This window comes from Orbicella faveolata, unplaced genomic scaffold (genome assembly GCF_042242905.1).
Source record: "Orbicella faveolata isolate gen_17 unplaced genomic scaffold, um_ofav_v1 contig_47, whole genome shotgun sequence".
NCBI classification, from domain to species: Eukaryota; Metazoa; Cnidaria; class Anthozoa; order Scleractinia; family Merulinidae; genus Orbicella; species Orbicella faveolata.
The window spans coordinates 10562138-10580846 of record NW_028301577.1 but is presented as its reverse complement, the minus strand read 5'-3'; the positions used below and the strand labels follow the sequence as shown (position 1 = coordinate 10580846).

The following is an 18709-nucleotide window of genomic DNA, read 5'->3' as shown; positions in this document are numbered from 1 at the left end:
TTTTTAAATTATGCATTAATATCTATTTCTTATTCTTTAATTTTATATCACATCAGTGATTACAAATAACGCAGTGCTGAAAAACAACGGTGGAACCTGATGTAACCGTACTTCTCACCCCACACTGGACAGTACGAACTGTTGTTGGTTTGTTTTGTTTCGGTCCAAGGTTCCTTTCACTCACTGCGTTTGAAAGAAAACAAGGCAAAGCTGCCCTTGAACTGTTTTAGCTTCGGTGTACTCTTTTACGGGATTCGTCATCCAGAAGGAAGAGCGTTTTTCAAGTATTTCAAGCCAACAAGTCACAGAAATATCAACGCAGCTCAGAAAGATTGGTGGATTATATCTTTGTGCTCCTTTTATCACAACAGTTTCTTCAACGCTGTTCAATCGTAACGTGCAGAATAAGCTTAAATTCGGATAATTTGCGGAGTAATAAAGGTATGTTGGCTTACTTGTTGTTACTCGGGGCATTTCCTAGGCACTTATTTCACCATGATTTGTCTTCTTTCAATTTTGCATCTACATCAAAGTCGCACTGCGGAAAATTAAAGAAGTTCGCATTCGAGGATCGAGGATATCTACAGTAATTTTGATATTCGTCGACAAAAACGCTTACGTTTATAAACTTAAGTCTTATGTAATCGAGAGATTATCTATGTCACGAGTCACATTGTTTTAAAACTTGTTCACTCATTCTCTCGTGTTGATAATTACCTTTTCCCATCCTTGTATAAAGCTTTAGTTTTATTTTTTGGCTGAAATAGATGAGTTAATACGTCAAAATTTATATAAAAGAGACTGTGCTAAGAATAACTCGATCTACAGTACATGTACATTCACGAAGGCAGTTTAATGCTAAGGCCACATGTTATGATCAGCTAGCCGTTCCAATCAAATGATCTGACTATATATAATCAGTGAACGGATAAACAAAGGTACTAAAGTGTCTAAAGAAACTGTTTTCTGTGTCGGCCGGCAAGTGAAACACAAAATACAGAGCTATCATAAGTTGATAAAGGTAAATTAACAGCTATAGAGAGTTTCTGAAGGTTACATTTCAATCAACAGCCTCTTGCTCTGATGAAGGGCAAACACTGACCCAATACTTGAAAGCCAGTCTTCACAAACTGATCGCTACAGTGATTAATGAATTTACCTCAGTGAATTTCAAGTTGATAAATAGCTATATGTTAAAAGATCAAGTCTCCAAAATTATTTGTCAGTCTATTTATGTCAAAAAGGGTCACCCGACGAATATGTGATTCATTCAATTCAAACCTCCCTGGGGGCAGATTGTCATATCACGGGGATGTCAGACGGGTGCTTGTAAACTTTCATTCACACTTGCCCATTTGACTTCTGCACTTTAAGGTTAGTGTCAAAAACAAGATTAGTGCCCTGCTGCTAAATGATGTTAAAAAGGCCTTGTCTCCAATATGTACCCCCATTCAGCGCTTGAAATTAAAAAAAAACCCAGGTGTTTATATCGAATCGTTATATGGTACATTTCAGGGCCAGTGTTAAGGATCATAACCAGTAATGTTCCTGACTGTGCTTTTTTCAGCTGAGTATGTTTGATGTGCCCTTGGTACTATGGCTGAACTTGTCCCAGGGGGCAGGACTCCCATCTATAAGGACAGGGCTTGTCGGAAATTTTGAAAAGAATCCCGGTATAAGAGATACCAAGGTCTTGTTTTGTGGGAGTGGCTTGAATTTTTTTCACCCCTAAGTGGTATCAGCCCTAAAACAACACATTATCTCCTGTTATATTTTTTTTTCAGCTCAATACCATAGCTAAAAGGTACTAACAGCTCAGGACTGCTGGGACCTTTTTGGGTTGAACACCCTAAGAAGTAACAAAACTGCTTTTTAACCCCTAAAAGGTACCGTGAACACCCCTGTCCTTTTTATATGGGAGCCCCCTCCCCCCCCCCCCCCTTCCTGGGGAAACTTGCCTGTTGTTGATACAATTCATCCACAAAGTAGCAAGCTAGTTTTGGGTCTGATGACCAAGGCTAGCTAAAGGTAAATCAAACCTTCAGGACAGCCCAGCTGGCATGTATTTATTAATGGCTGAATTAACAAAGTTTCTGGATTGATAAGAATAACCTTTTCACTATTCTGGTAGTAGGGACTTGATCACAGAAAGAACTCCTTCTGTCATTTTCATAGACAACGTCAGATCAGCATATAATGGGTGGAGCCGTAAGTGCAGGAAAAGACAACGATGAGCTGGTTGACAATTTAAAAGAGATGAACTACATCAAATCACCAGAAGTTGAGCATGTCTTGCGGGTTGTGAACAGGGCTGACTATTTTCCTGAGGAAACAAAACAACATGCTTACAAAGATTTGGCTTGGAAAAGTGGGAACATACATCTATCAGCTCCTTGCATTTACTCTCAAGTCCTAGAATCACTTGAACTGAAGGAAGGATTGTCATTCTTGAATCTTGGCAGCGGTACTGGTTACTTGTCGACTATGGTCGGCTTAATTATTGGTTCTAACGGCATTAATCATGGGGTTGAATTGTTTGAGGATGTCGTCGAATTTGCGGAGGAGAAACTCAAGATGTTTAAAAAGACTAACCCAGTTTACCAAGGAACAAATTTTGGTGAACCAGTGTTTATCGTTGGGAACTGTTTGTGTCTCAATACACATTATAGACAATACGACCGTGTGTATTGTGGTGCAGCATGTCCTAATGAAAATGAAGAGTACATGAAGTCTTTAGTGAGAGTGGGTGGTATTTTGGTTATGCCTTTCAATGACAAGGTAAATAAAATATATCTGATAAATCACAGTTATTAGTAAGTATTCCATACCATCAAAAGCACCACAAAAATTATGCAACGTTTAATTTATTTTGGAAAAAACAATGATGGTATTTATAAGCTTGGTAGGCATAGAAATAAATAATTAATGATTTAATAATTTATGATAAATTCGAAAGTAGTAGCACATCTGACTGAGGAACGTTTTGATATTGTCCACTATGTCCAGATCAAATTGAAGTTTAGAAGTAGACAGTTTTTTTTTTCTTTTTGAGGGAGCAAAACCAGAGAACCTGTAGATAAAAACATACACACCAAGGACACAGTCTAACCAACAACCAACTCAAGGTCTAATCATGACACAAAATCTGAAATTTGAACCTTCATGGACCACATTTATAGAGGAAGGCAAGCTCTAAAATCACTGCATCATCCCTGTTCCTCAAACAGATCTATAGATGCAAAGGTGGTTAATCAGTCAATCAGTGACACAATAATTAAAATTATTGATGAGACAGATCAGAAAACAATTCTGAGTTCTCCCAGCATGAATTAAACCTATAACTTTTGAACCTCACACTGGTGGGAGACTCATAGAGCTGGCTATCCTCCTACACAGATGCTCTTTGAGCTTGTCACACAATGCCCAAAGAACATCTGCATAGGAGGCTAAAAGCTGGTAGGCAATATGGCTAGTTTTAATATGAGACACTAAAAAACCTGACAAAAAAAAAAAGAAATTATTAATTGTAAATTCTGGGAGAAACATACAGTTGGAAAAAATCTGAGTCTCAGATGGTATTTGAACCCACGACCCTCCGTGATCTAATTGGATGCTCTAACCACTGAGCTACTGGAGACTCTATGGTGAGCAAGGGTCAAATTGTGGGTATCGACTGGAACCGCATTGTGCGGCTACCAGCCACAGACTGACTCATATGAACTCACTGACAGCATTGCAGGTTCAAATCCCATCTGGGACTTGGATTTTTTCCGAGTATACATTTCTCCCAGAATTTACACTTAACATCATGTTGTTGTTGTTTCTCCATTAAAAATATGAAAATACTACATAACGGCACAACAGGTGATTTGAGCAAAGCATATTTTAATTAAAACCACTTATTAAAAGTTTTCCTAATGATAAGGGGATCTTTTTACAGAACTTTACGGTACATATTTAAAATGACTTCTCATACCAAGGTTAGGGCTTATGAGATATTCATGGTGCACTTTTGGTTGATACTGTGACTCTTTGACCCCTGAAAAAAGCTGTGTAGAATGCGTCGCATCGGGGAGACCGAGTGGGACACTGAGGGTGTACTACCAGTGTCTTTTGCCCCGCTGATCAGTTGCAAAGAAATGAAGAAAGGATTGGAGCCATTCATTGAAATACGTAAGTTATAAATATGATTGATGCCAAATGAACAAAATTCAGGTAAAACGTTAATAGGTAAAGGTAATGCCTGCAATATGGACCCCACGCTAGTTCAATAACATATATTTATTATACATTGAACTCACTACCTCTTTTCTGATGGGCCAAAAATGTACAGTGAATTTTCAAAATCAGCACCTGTGACGTCATAACTGCAGATTATACAATAATCATGTCAAGGACACTCAAGGTCACTGGTAATCATGTCATTTATGATGGTGGTGCATGATTTCTAAGGGTAAACATGTAGAGTTCACGCGCTTTGTGTTGCTTGCCGTCAGCTTCGGCTGATAACCCCTACCTTGACCTTGATTATTCTGGATGTCACAAAAATCTCATCTAATAATTGTTTAATAACTAATATATGAACAAAGAAAAATAGAAGTGGTTTCACACAATTGTAGGGGTGCTCGATACAAACACATGCAGAGCGAAATACAAATTTAGCGAGAAACTACAGTTTCTCACGTTTCAGGGTCAAAGCAATCATCAGACTGTGCCCATGGCGGCAGTTGAAACAAAACTTAAACTGGCTCGTGGAGGGCATGTGGACCAATCCTGTTTTTGATTGGCTGCATAGAACTTATTCACAGGAACTTATTTGCAGGCACGAGAATAAGTTCTATGAAGCCAATCAGAAACAGGATTATTCCACACGCCCTCCATGAGTCAGTTTATATTTTGTTTCAACCGCCGCTATGGGCACAGTCTGTTGATCACTTTAAGGGTGAAACTCAAGTAATTTAAGTTTCTATCTCAATTTGTTTAACTGATATATATTTATTTATTCATTTTGCAGCTACACATCCAAGGTACCTCCAAGACCTCTGCAGACTTGTAATTAGAAAGGCTCTTGGCCCCGAAGGAGTGAAACGACTAAATGATCTTCCTCTCCCTCAAGCGCTTGTTATGTACCTGAACTACTTTCATGAATGCAGGCAAGAGTAAACTAAAAATAATCAACCTATCCATGCAGTAATTTTCAACAGTACTGGTAATTATTCTTGCTGGTAAGACCATTGCAATTATACTTTGATTTATTGCCCAGGGTGCTGAGATTGCAAAATAAATAGTCATTTCCTGTGTTTCATGTGGAATGAAGTGCTCAGTAAGGGCTGTAACCCATAACAGCTACTATGGCTGAGTATGTTTGATGGGCCCTTCATGTTATGGGTAAACTTGTCTGTAGTTGATACAATTCACCCGAAAGAAACAAGTTTGCTGCGGGTGTGAAGATCAAGGCTATAGGTGAATAATAACTTAATGACAGCCAGTGCCCACTGTTATGACACTTACTCTGGACATTTGGTTTGAAGGATGCAAGTATTTGCAAACATACATGTATGGCTTTGTTTTATTTATTTGGAGCACAAGAGAGTGAGTGTTTATTCTCTATGCAGTGAGATATGTTTCAACAAAGCTTCTGAGACATAACTGTGTTGATTGTACAGGGTGAGTTTCATGGAGTGGGGGGACTATTTTCACTTAAAATGTTATTGTAAGGTTCTAAAAAATGTCCATGAAGTCATTGGTAGGACATTGATAATTTCTGGTACAACGCATTTCTGAGTAAGCGGCACATGGTGGAAGATGGAGGATTTATTAACTTACAAGCACTATATACTGGTCAGGAGCAGTTATTGTAAAAAAATCCTGACAAAAGTGATCAATTAATTGTTGTATTTGGGTTACTTAGTTGCACTATTTGGAAAAGGGTATTACAATAAGTGAAATCGTTACAAAGGGACAATTCTGTAGATGAGAATACTGATTATGACTTTTACAATTTTCATCTAGTGATCAATGAGAATCGTAGCCTAAATACATTGCATGCCCAAATAATTTGTACATTTTGACAACCTTTGAGAATTTCAGAAAATAATTTGGACTGCTTTCTTTTTCAATACAAATTGGGCCCAACAAAAAGCACCCTGCACTGACCTACTACAGTGTACATTAAAACACTTGTCTAGTAACCCTTTGCATGTAGATGGATGTCTGTAAACAGGTACATCTTCCAAATATTTTGCTTGTAAAATAAATGTAAAGAACAAAAAATGTAAACAGCATCCTTGGAGACCCAGGGGCAACTGGTCAGTGGAGCAGGGCTTGAAAAATGTGCCATCTGGTTGTCCAGGACAATTAGATTCTCCTTCTGGTAACTTTTCACTCCTACTTGCCCAATGGGCAAGGGATCAGGCAAGTCATCTGCCAACTAAATCATTGAAAGAGCAAAATATTGCGCAGGACAACAAAATTCAAGAGCCACTTACTGTACTTGTCCCAAGGGCGAGCTGGAATTCAATTTTTTTTTTTAACCTGTGGAGGCAAGGGATAAATTAAAACAACGGGAAAAACTTCACCGAAAGAATTTTTTTGCCGGCAAAGTTTTTCCCGTGGTTTTGACTTTTCCTCATTCCCACTGACTGCCCCTGATTTCCAAGGATGTGTTGACAGTGGACTAAAGTATATTTAATGCCATGATTTGTGTTTGATAGCTGATGGGTTTTATGCAAAATAATGATGAGATGTAAATGAAAGGAGTTTAGCAGAACATTCTTTTGCATGGATGTTATTATTTTCATTTTCATATATCACTTCACTGGCCTACTGGCTATGGAACTTTACAAAACATGCATCATCTGTTTCTTTGTTTGAGAACAATGGCCACTTGTCTTTTTGCACTGGTGCATGCTTACTAAAGTATGAAAGTTATAAGTTTTGATTTAGTTAAATTGCACTGAGCTTTGTAGTCTTGGTGGAAGTCCTTTTCAACTATGTCTAAAAGTCAACATAAGGTCAACTCATTGCACGTCAAAATAGTGGTGTTAATGTATTAAATCACTGCATCCTTTGATATTTTTTAGTTTTCAAGTTTCAAGTCTTGGCATTCTTATTGCTTGTATGCTGTAAACTGCTGCTTATTTATAAGCCCTGGGCTCATACAACTTCATAAGGGCTTTTAGATGGGCTTATAAATGGAGGGGCTTATATACAAGGGGGCTTATAACCGGAATAAAAAAAAACGTTTCGAAATGAGCTGTAGCTGCCTTGATTTTTCATGTACTGGTTTTTAATTAACCTGAAAGACATCAAGGAAAGCTTGAAGGGGCTTATATCCAGGGGGGGGGGGGGGGGCTTTCGTGTGCAACCGGATGTATTTTTTTTGGTTTACAGATAGATGAGCCTATAAGCAGGGGGTTTTAAGTGGGGGGAGGAGACTTACAAGTGGCAGTTAACAGTATTTATTTACAGGTGTTAATGTTAAACTACTTTAGTTTGTGGTAATAATATTATTACACAGAAACATCACAAAGAAGCCATTCCTGCAAACCTTGAATTAGTTTTAAATGACAAATGGCTAACTGTATGTAAATGTAATGGTCTTTATGTAGCTATCCACATCTGTACAGCAATAAATAAATAGAAATAATGGTTGCTAAAGTTTGTTATGGTTATGTGCCCTGTATACAGTAGATTATTTTTGCTTTGGCCATGACAGCATGGGTTTAACTAATTTATATAAGTACAGCAATAAATATTGTATTTACACCAGGAGTTTTTGTTGTACATTTCTGTGCTGTGATGTACTAGCAGTACATTAAACACTCGCCTACATGTATAAGGACCTACAATTTTCTGTGTTAGCATAAAATGTAACCTCTACTGATGATTTTTTGGGAGGTGCAGCGGTCTCATGGTTAGTGCACTCGTCTCTAGATTGAGTGCTCCAAGCAAGACACTTTACTCTCACAGTTCCTCTCTCCACCCGGTAATGGCAAACTTAATGCTGGGGGTAACCGTACAATTGGCTAGTATATATATGTATTTTAGGGTATTTAAGCCAAATACACTGCAGCAAATAAGAAACCCTTTTCAATTTTTAGGCTCGATCGGTCTGTATAGGGATTTTTTTTAAAAAATGCCAACTTTTAGCATGCAGATTCTGAATATATATAGGATCTCATAGATGTCTGTTCACTATAAAGTAACCTATGTAGTTCATAGTTCTAGCTTAAACTTAAGTCTGTGTAGGTAGGGAGAAGCAATATCCCTTCAAGTGGTCACTTGGTGTGAAAGCTACTAGCCATTTTCTTCTCTGTATATGCCTCGTTTGTACTGCATTGACTGTGCAGGCTAGCAGTGCAGAGGTTGGGGAGAGAGAGAAAGCATGCGGAGAATGTTCCCGCGCACCCTGTTTCCTCTTTGTCCATCCCCTAGGGAGCTTCTGAGGAGGGGCAAGTACCACACCCAACAATATAAACACCAGTGCATGCAACCACAAAATCCTAGTCTGAGCAGGCTATTGGACACGACTTCCTTTGCACTCTGATAAAACATAATCAGGGAACTGCAGCTGGATGACTATGTGGTCTTGAACCCTCGTTACTCTGGCTTCCGTAGCTATAGGAAAGCCCGAGTCATAAAAATTCAAGCCGTTGTTGGTCGCGAAAATGGCGGTTATGGTCCCAGGCGTTCCATGCGTAGACCGTGTAAACTGGGCACGAAACGCGACATTGAATACTCGCCCTTCGTGACGGAATGCGGTGTTTTGCGAGGAAAGTTTCGGCAAGAATCGCGCCTTATACGTTCATGTCACATACAAAGATGTCGATCGTTTTCGGAAAGGGTCGGTCCACGAATGCGCCAGCCAGGTAAGCAAAGTTCACGCTCGAAACGTTCTCGTGAGATAACAGCTGAGCCGATCGCGGTATGAATTCAAACTACGAAAACGCTGACAAAAAACAGGTAGTATGTGGCTACTGCTGTTATTATTTAGAACATGAGAGTAAAAAAAAATCATGTTGCAGTAAAACGAGGTAAATACGAAAACGTTGTTGGACTCGTAGCTTATTAACACATGCGACTTGTTTCTTGCACCGCGCAAAATATGTCTATCTCCAAATTTGTAAAGATAGGACTTTCGGTAACTTGAGTTAAATATCTAAATGCCTCCAAGTTAGTTGGCTTTCTAGTATGGTGCAGGAAACAAAAATATCATTGTATAATTTTGGAGGCAAATTGTGCGGGAAAATTAAAACTTCGATTGTACGGGGAATTGTGCCAGAATTCATTGACGAACAAATGTTCTTGCCAATTCAAGTCCTAAGGAATATCAGCATTGACGATAGTTAAGCCAAATTTATTTCACTAGTAGTTCAAATATACTTAGCAGACTTCGCAACTGCCAATTCGTTTAGAAAACTGTGTCTGACTGCTGAGGAAATCATGTTGCGTGACATGAACTAGACGAGTACGAAACCAATTAAATAGCAAAACAGAATGCCTTGATTCAAAAAAAAAAATATGTAGCTTGAACATTTCTTCATAAACTGCGTTAAGGGTCGCAAATTCTCGGAAGTTTAAAGTTTATGCAAATTATGTGCACTGTAATTTGACGCCTTGTCATTAGAATGTTGTTTTGGCAAAGGAGTTTATCATGATATTCGTTTTGGCTCTCTCGAACGAGATTATTCGCTCTCCAAAGGAGATATGACTCTTGAAAAGGATTTAAGATCGCAACACGGCAAAAATGTTCAGCTGCACAATTCACTCGGATCTCCACGACCCGTAAACGAACTTCGCACAATTTCTGTTAGGATGTGCAATGTAATCGCCATAAGTTGTGAAAAGACCTGGAAAATTCTGTGCAAACAAGTTCTCCATAAATGTGTGGACAGCTGTGCTGGATTCTTGAACCAAAATGGTTTAAACTCACAACTTGCGATTGGATCAGGAGGATACAAAACGAAGCAAGTAATGAAAAGTAATATCTAAGCGGAACTCTTGTGCTAAAATATCCTGATTCTTTGATTTGTCTTTATTGTGTCCATGTACGCGTACTCGTAACAAAGCCCGAACGCTCTTGAGTTAGAGCGTCTAGTTTGAAATCAAATGTGTTCAAATGTGTTCCAGGCCAAAACAGGTTACTTGATCTCTCTGTGCCTTTCCACCAAGAAGTGCCTGAGAAGTGTGTTTACCCCATGAAGGGTAGCCTCTTCTAGGCGTTCAGTTAGTTGGGGCGCAGCGCGAAAAACAGCTCGCGACAAAAGGAAGCGAGAGAACGCCTGTGGGCAAACTTAACGAAGGGAAAATCAGTCACCATTTCTGCCTTGTGTAGAAAATTCTGGATGTTTTGGCTTAAGACTTGCATGTTTTGTTTTTTTCCTTTTGCAACTGGAATGTGTTAGATTACTGCAAGGATCAAATGATATAGGGTTTCCCCATACATCTCTGACAGACAGACAGACAGACAGACAAGTCACAACAATGCCCCTTGCTCGCACCGTTTAGTGATATAAAAGAACGATACCGTCTCACTAAGCAAATGAAAATACTGATCTCCAGTTTCTAAACATTATACCCTTATTTACTCTTCGGCTCATAAGCACGTAACTGAAACGGAAAGATGTTCAGCGGTGATTATTGAGTGTAGCTAAGGGTTGCATAAAACGGAAGTTTGTTTTGATTTGGAAATACTTTCACTTTCTCCATGTTACTTCCACACCCAATATTCTCGCCACTCCCTCGCCTCTCTCTGCCTGCCACGTCAACATTTCGCACCATTACAAGAAAGGCTCGCTTGGCAACACAAAGAACTGTAAACCACGCTCGTATTGGGGGCATTCCAAACAAATTTTCCAAGGCATCAAGCTGTGTCCTTCGGAAAGCCGTAGAAGCAAGGACGAACACGCATATAATTAGTATTCAAAAAAACAATGTGTACCGGAACATTTTTAATAACATTTCTAGTGTAAAACTGAGGGATTTCTTTCAATTATTCATTATGTTCCCATTTACAAAATACTACGGAAAGTTTTCCGACTGGTTACAGAAAATCTCCGACTGATTACAGATCATCAGCGAGCGAAGTTCACGATAGCTTGAAATTATAATTTGCATTAAGAAACCGTACAAGGTGTTGATAAACCCGTTTGTCGAAGTTCCAGCAGTTCTGCTGCGTCAGTCCCGAGTTAAGTCTAGAGTCCACCAAATCAAATAATTATTTCAGCATCTTGTGAGAAGTGATTTGAAATGTTCTAAAGACGAGCACCTAGATCAAAGATCACTGACAAGAAAGATACTTGAGGTTCGCAACTTGTCGCCTACATCAAAGCTATACGTAAACAAGTTCGTTTAAGTAGTCTAACTAAGACACACAATAAAGAAAAATGAAGAAGAAGTAAACTTGCTTGGAGGAGTGTTCAGCTCTGTCCTGGTCTTCAATGGACAATGAATCTTGCACGAAACCTCCAAGTTACGACCTTGCCATGGAATTTCCGAACGGCGCTTTGACTCCCACTTCCTGCGCGTCCTGAACCAAAGTGCACAAAGGACAACAGCAATTCAAAAGAAGATCGCTCACAAACGAGCCGTCGATTCCTTTCTGTTCACGGATCTTGCCTCGGATTTGCGTGGCAAACCACAGGTTTACTAATGGGACGAAGGTTATTATACCGCACATCAAACAATCATCGCCAACCGCCTCGGCTGTCTTGCCAAACGTATAGCACGGAGCGCAGTACGTCGTTAGACAAAGTGGAATATCACTGAGGCAGCCGCACAAACCATTGCTCCATTCCGTCGGCATCTTGCAAGTTGCAGGCAACAAACGCACTTCAAAATCAAGCGAGCGGAAAACTGTCTTCTCTCCACAGCAAGCAGTCACGGCAAATCAATTTACTACATGAAAATTTGCTACATTGTACCCCCACCCATTTTTCCCCGTGAAATCACGTGCTGAAATTTGTCGGAACCTGATTGGTCAGTTAAAAATCACGCTTGAGGCCCCAAGTGGTTTTCGGTTCCCTTGGCAATAGAAGTCGTCCTTTGAAAGGCTGATTCGAAGAAAAAGTTATTTGTTCTCGAAAATATTTTGTCGCCTAACCAAAGCTATAAATATTCAGAAATTAATTTTCTACCTTCTACTTCCATCAGTACAGGAGTTTCTGCTATTCGGAATGTCTTGGCCTTGTTTGGCGAATCAAACTTTTGATTTATCTTTAAATTATTTCCAGAAAAAAAAACCAAATGACTTATACTTGTAGAATAAACAAAAATAGTTCCATTGACTTTAAAACAGCTGTAATTTGCGTTTCTGAAATGTAGTTTTGTCATGTAAATTGTGGCCAGGTGAAACAGAAAAGAAAGTTAATTACCATTGTAGCGGCTGCCTTTCGATCCACCGAGACTCGCTCACAGCAAGCTCTTCAAGTTGTTTCAATAGGAAAACCGCTACATACAAACTAACCAAACTCTCTAGACAACACAAAGCTCAATAACTGTAGAACTCGATACGATTTCCATCTTTTAGGTTACCAATCTCTTCAAAACTCCAAAACAAGTCTGTTAAGAGAAAACGCATAAATGGCCTCCTACAAGCATAGTTACTAACTGCTACAAACGAAGAAAAGCCCATTGTTTTACAACACAAAAGATAACTCAATTGACAAACATGAATTTTTTTTGAATCGTGCAAGTGATATTTCGGTTCCTTGAACTGGCATTTCAACACCAAAGAAGTCCGATTTTAGCTGTAACAGTTTCAGCAATAATTTCATTCACTGCCGCCGGAAAAAAATTGACTGTATTCATTCAGCGCTCTAGAAATTTATTAAAGAAAGATAATTTTTGACTGGCAGTCATTAAATTAAACTCGTTGAATTAAAAATTCATATTTTTTGTGTTGAGAATCCCGCAAAACTATTGATATTGTGAGGGATCGCTAAAAGGCGAGCTCTTCACTTCAAGGTCAGTCGACGCCAAATAAAGGTCTGCATGCCTGGGCTTGTGAAAATGCTCGGCTCTAACGTGCTAATCGTGTCACATACTGCGAGTCTGTGAAAAACGTGGAAGCTGTGAATTCACGGCGGATCGCGGGAAATGACGCTCACTCGCCATCACAAAATAAAATAGCATAATAAACTAAGCGTAAGGATGTTTTGGGATTTTATCTTTCTGTTTTGTGCTCTTTTTAAGTCTTTGATAAACACCATTGAAAAAAAAAACGCCGCCATCTGTTTCCTACTTCAGTTGATGACTAATATACTTGGCCATCGTGCACCTGCCTAATTTGTGTTTCAGCCGCCACTTTCACCCTGCATCGCCCCAGGCGTCTTGTTTTGGTCAATCTCGTGGCCAGAGCCTTTGCGATTTTTACGGTTTTCTTGGTGAAGGCCGAAAGAATCGAGCTTCAAGGAATGCGAAAGCGCGGTGCGCGAGAGTTGTTCTCCCTGTTTCCTGTATATCCCCGACAAGATGCAACGGCACCAGGAGAAAAAGAACCTCACATTTACAAGTAGTAAAAACTTCATCCATTCACCTTGACATGGCGAAGAAGTGCTATTGTTATAAATCATAGTTTTAGTTTGCATAAGCCGGCCGAGCTAGTGTAGACTAGAATGAACTGACTTAGCGCGCACAGGAGTCCATACTCTGCATATTCCCAAAGAGAATGGAGACCCTGATGCGCCGACACGCTTATCAGCAATGGTGGGAACGTCGAGTCTTTGAGTTCATCACGCAATCTTCACAGAAGGGTTGAAAAGACTGCGTGACGAGACTATATAACTCCCGGGGGGGTACTTTGGGAATTTCTGGGTGGAGATGTGCCGCTGGGACCCTGGAACCCTTAGCATATACCAGAGCTAGTTCAGCTAAATTTTGCTAACCTATACTAAAGTAAACTCCCCAAATCCCCCCATCTATCGACACTGTTGAGGCTGATTTGCGTAAATTTAAACTTGCCGATTTGATTTTTTTTGTATTTTTGAGTGGCAATTCCTGGTTTCTTTACTCCAGATAAAATCATCAACCAACCAGTCAGTTTTGTGAAAAATCATACCCTATTCTACACCCAAACGCTCCGATTTATATACCCTATCCTAGAGTAAACTGCTTGAAAACTTACCCTTCACAGCGGCACATACCTAGCCCATATATGGCAGTGCCCCCCCGCCCCGGGATATAACTAAAACCTTATTACTATATTTTCTGAAGAAACGAGAACAAAGTAGCATTCCACCAAGGCCATTGTTTTGCCTTAAATGTTAGAGAATTAAAGGAGAAAAAAAAAGGTAGTTTGTTCATTTTTAATTCAGATTCGTGACAGAAAAATTTTGTGAAGCATTAAACAATGATCTCCTATTGGATGATTCCCAACATTAAACGTCATCTGTTTCACTGACTATTTCGGTAAGGAGAAAGAAGTTGTTGGTCACAGTGTGTGCTGCGAGAAGATATGTCGTTTGTTAGTCATGCTCCTTTAATAATATTTTAAGATTTTGGAACGTTTCCTATAAGCTCGGACTCGGATTTTATTCAAATCAAACTTTGTACTTTTCGAATTTTGCTCAAGTGTTAATCTGCCCTATAATTCCTTTTAATACTGATATCAGGAGCCCATCACGGGTTCCTGTGGATATTCATTTTAAATTGAACCTCGTACCTTTGTACACGGTTCTTTGTTCGATGTTCTTTTGTACTGAACTTTGTACTTTTCAACTTTTGCCCATGTGTTAATCTCTCCTTCCATAATTTCTTCTGTTAGATGTTCATTTTAAATTGCACCTGGTCCTTTTGCACTTGTGTTCTACTTCTTTTCAGTGGGAGGTTCTCACGGCTGTCAGTCACTAAGTGTAACAAATAAATCGCGATAGTAAGCAGGATTTTTAATTAAGAATCGAAATTTCGAAAAGAATAATTCAAGCACCTTTGTGTATAGGCAGACTATATATTACAAATGATTTTCGATTTCATCGTTGTTTGCATTGATACATTTATGGTATCGACGATCACAAGTAAAGTTATGAAAAACTACTCAGTTCAATGGAACCAAGTCCTGTTTCATTCTTGATGTCCGTAAAGAAGACCATTCACTATCAGGAGCCCATGTTACTGTTAGATCTCCGTCTACCAGGAAATCGTTACGAGTCTGCTTGCCCGCAAGGCATATGGTGCTCTACAGAGCGAAGTTCCCACAGGTTTTTGCTTGTTCCCCGCACTCGGCACACATCTCCATCTGAGAGTACAAATGGGTATAGGTACCAGTTCCCTGGTCCACATGCGCCGTTTTATTTCGCCGGTGAAAGGTGAGAAATAGGGAGCGCAGTTAGGCAGCGACAGCATAGCAACTGGCTTAAAGCTCTACGCGCGCGGTACTCCAACCAAAGAAGAAAGCCTAGGAATGAGGCAGGGGCCGGCAGGGGTCCCGGAGGGGCCATTCTAACAAAATGCAAGGGGTAACTCTGCAGTAGACCAGGGGCCTATCAGAGTAGACTAGCGCCGCACACTGTTGCTTTTTGCTGGGGAAACCGGCGGAATGATTAAGCAAATATTTGCCAACCTATTGTAGTTGCCCTTTAATTTGTCGACTCGCCTCGCGCAGCAATCGTAGGCGCGGCAATCGCTCGTGCTCAGCCCCCTTAAAATCGATGGTAGCGTTTCCTGACCGCTGGCGAAGTAGGACACGGGCTCATGCCTCAAGTTTTACTCCCCTAACGCGCACTCTCGGAAAGGAAACGATCAAAACCGAGCATTTCACCCGGGACTGCACGAATGTGATAAGCCCAGTGTAAAGAATGATCCGATCAATGAGATTGAAATTTTCCAGACAAATAGCTGAAGAAGGTAACATCATAAATATTCTTGTTCTTTGGCCATAATTTCGATTTCGGAAGGAAAAGAAAGCAAACAGCGGTTACAAACATTACAAATAGACAACGCACGGTTTAAAAAACTTAACTGTATTGACTTGACGTTTCGTGTTTATCTGAACATGAATTGTTCCGCTGATGATCCGATCGATGATGTGGGTCCACTCTGTTCGGAATTCATAAAAAGTGATTTTCCATCACCGCGAAAGCGTGAAGTTTGTCATATCCTGACAAGTGATGCACAGAGAAGCTGTCGATGACGAGATAAGGGTTATCAAAATTTCCAGTTTGTCAAGACAAGATGGCCCCGCGAAGGGCAATTAGGAACGAACACGCTATTAACTTCCTGAGATGTTCCTAATCTTTCAATTTACCGCGGGTTTCTTTTTGTTCTAGTGTTAAAACGTTGTTTCACCTTCAAAAAAACCATGGACATTGTCCCTAGAGATCGAAGAACAAAGCAATACGGACGCGATTTTGAGTTCAGATAATCCAATTCAACCAAATCAGCTCGTATCAGTGATAAATGAACGTTTGGTAGTAGGAATGTGATGAAAGGGTTACGCTTTGGCGCATTCTGTGGTGTCAGGTGTCCCTCGCCATATACAGGTTATATGGCATGACATTCCTACATGATGTCATTCGGCGGAGAAGAGCGCGCGCGTACAGTAAGAAATTATCTTGTCGACGATCGCGGAGTTACTGTTTTGTGTGTTTGTCGCGTCCGAGAAGCTATGAACAGTTGTTTATACCAACTGGAGTAGATTGGTGAATTTAAAGGAAAAACTGTTTAACTATTGAAAGAGGTGCGCTCGGCTGACGTAAAGGTGGACTAATTGAAGTTACATTTTGGAGCAAACTTCGAGAGCATTGGTGAAAAGATTACCATAGGAAGTATGATTCCTCTGAAAAAGGCGCAGAAGAAGAGCAAATCTGCGAAACACGACAATCCCGAAAAACGGCTGAAAAACAAGACCAAACTTCCTCTCAAAAAGACGAACAGTGCCAGTGTATCAGACACGCTCAGCAAGCGGGTCGATGTCACCAGAGTACGCAATCGAAAGTCATCTTGTCCGGAGATACTACTTCACAATACGGGACTCGATGGCAAGGAACTTCCCGAGCTTTTCAAGCTGATAAAGATCGGCGAGGCCGACTTACAGTCGCTCGCTACGAAAGGGATTTTTCCACTCCACGAAGCAGTGGCCAAGGGTCTTACGGACTGCGCTAAGGTGCTCATTGAGAAGGCGACCACCATAAACGTGCGGAATGCCGAAGGATTTTCGCCCTTGGATGTAGCTGTGGAAACGGGGAATTTTGAGTGCGCCGAGCTGCTGATAAGGCACGGAGCGTCTACTGAAGACATCAGACATGGTTTCAAATTAAGGTCAAGGACTCTACGTAAGGTATCCAGTTCTACCTAAACTCGTGCTATCAAGATTATACATATGCCAAACAGTCGCTTTACGCGCAGTATGTAGTACCCTAGTGGGGGGGGGGGGGGGGGATCCCATATAACAAGGACGGGGGTGCTCGTCGTACCTTTTAGGGGTTGAAAAATTGGTTTTGGTACCTTTTAGAGTGTTCAGCCTCAAAAGGTCCACAGCGCGAGCTTTAGCGGTGCCGTTTAGCTTTAGCGGTGCCGTTTAGCTTTAGCGTAAGTTTAATATGTTTATCACCGCTATTTGTGTTTTCTTCCTCGTTAAACTACGATGGCCCAAGAACAAAAGCATTTAGCGGTACCTTTTAGGGTATTGAACGGAATAAAATATGACAAGAGATGATGTGTTGTTTTAGAATATGTACCTCTTAGGGCTGGAAACAATGTCAAGCCACGCCCATAAAACAGGATCTTGGTACCTCTAGCTTGGGGCTCTTTCCAAAATTTCCGACGAGCACCCCCTTCTTATTTATATAGGAGTTCCCCCCCCCCCCGGGATGCTGAACAGTCGCTTTATCGGGCTGCATCTAGTAAAGCGATTTCGCACGCCGACTGTCTGACTGAATGACTGTACTTGATCGCTACCCGGGATCGCTCCCAATGCAAAGGAGGTCACAGACATTTCAGCGTTTATACGAAAAGTTAGATCATTTGGTGCATGTATTTCAATGTTTCATAATGAGTGCTTGATACCCGAACGACCTCCTGGAGGAGGCCTTATCACTCATAGCTTACAATATATAAAGTACTGTAAACGTCGAGATTAGACACGTAAAATCCAAGTCCTGACAGGATAAGGGATCTTTATTGGTGATACAGACCTTCCAGTTTTCATTTTAACTTATCCTTAAAAATGTCTCTTTTATTTGAGACATTCTTGTTAAGTATTAGAAATAAACGTAAGCAAACTGTGTACACCGTTTGTGGCTTTAACTGAATGAGGTACATTGTCTCTATTAAATTAAAATTGAATATTAACTGCCCTGGCATACATGTGACAGAAACATGAATTCCATTTTAATCAAAGTTATCTGCTTCTCAAATTCGGCATAATCACCTAAAGGAATAAAGTACCTCTAATTTCACGATTTTCTACTTACTACTGAAGCAAGAAAGATAAAAATCTAGTGAATAATTAAAGATATTTTCAAAATGTACGGCTTCTCGTCAATATTTGCGATCCAACAAAAAAAAAAAGCGAAATGCGTGTTCTAACACGAAAAATCTACACCCGTTTTGTGTTTACTAAATACTCTCCAAGATTAAACGATAACGGAACAGAGGTTTTTCCATTAAACGACTCCTCGTCAGTGCAAGACAAGATTTTCAGCACGTATAATCTAATTTACAGGAAATCGCTTGCGTTTTGCATCCTCTAGATGTCCTTATTATCGCGACT

General features: G+C 40.2%; 3 protein-coding genes across 4 annotated transcripts; 2 read left to right on the top strand and 1 right to left on the bottom strand.

Moving 5' to 3' along the window:
* The first annotated feature begins 144 nt into the window (after positions 1 to 144).
* Positions 145 to 7773, top strand: LOC110048418 (protein-L-isoaspartate O-methyltransferase domain-containing protein 2-like). 2 transcript variants are annotated; one of them, XM_089279044.1, is made up of 4 exons: positions 145 to 335; positions 2176 to 2778; positions 4050 to 4173; positions 5015 to 7773. In XM_089279044.1, exons 2-4 carry the CDS (start codon positions 2197 to 2199, stop codon positions 5161 to 5163), a joined length of 855 nt encoding a protein of 284 aa, XP_089135170.1. In that variant the 5' UTR covers positions 145 to 335; positions 2176 to 2196; the 3' UTR covers positions 5164 to 7773. The 2 variants fall into 2 exon arrangements, with proteins under 2 accessions (XP_089135170.1, XP_089135169.1); XM_089279043.1 differs by having other exon boundaries at positions 148 to 441.
* A 3164-nt stretch (positions 7774 to 10937) lies between these two features.
* Positions 10938 to 11926, bottom strand: LOC149097097 (uncharacterized). The gene has a single exon (XM_089279045.1). The coding sequence runs from the start codon at positions 11804 to 11806 to the stop codon at positions 11474 to 11476; it is 333 nt and encodes a 110-aa protein (XP_089135171.1). The 5' UTR covers positions 11807 to 11926; the 3' UTR covers positions 10938 to 11473.
* Positions 11927 to 15246: 3320 nt separating this feature from the next.
* LOC110048349 (uncharacterized) lies at positions 15247 to 17503 on the top strand. The gene has a single exon (XM_020754134.2). It carries the CDS (start codon positions 16766 to 16768, stop codon positions 17291 to 17293), a length of 528 nt encoding a protein of 175 aa, XP_020609793.2. The 5' UTR covers positions 15247 to 16765; the 3' UTR covers positions 17294 to 17503.
* Positions 17504 to 18709: the final 1206 nt, after the last annotated feature.

Bases quoted from the DNA above. Each gene is read 5' to 3' on its own strand.
- LOC110048349 (XM_020754134.2), top strand. From the start codon at position 16,766: ATGATTCCTCTGAAAAAGGCGCAGAAGAAGAGCAAATCTGCGAAACAC.
- LOC110048418 (XM_089279044.1), top strand. From the start codon at position 2,197: ATGGGTGGAGCCGTAAGTGCAGGAAAAGACAACGATGAGCTGGTTGAC. The intron at 2,779-4,049 runs GTAAATAAAATA...CCCTGAAAAAAG, and splicing joins TTATGCCTTTCAATGACAAG to CTGTGTAGAATGCGTCGCAT. The intron at 4,174-5,014 runs GTAAGTTATAAA...TTCATTTTGCAG, and splicing joins GGAGCCATTCATTGAAATAC to CTACACATCCAAGGTACCTC.
- LOC149097097 (XM_089279045.1), bottom strand. From the start codon at position 11,806: ATGCCGACGGAATGGAGCAATGGTTTGTGCGGCTGCCTCAGTGATATT.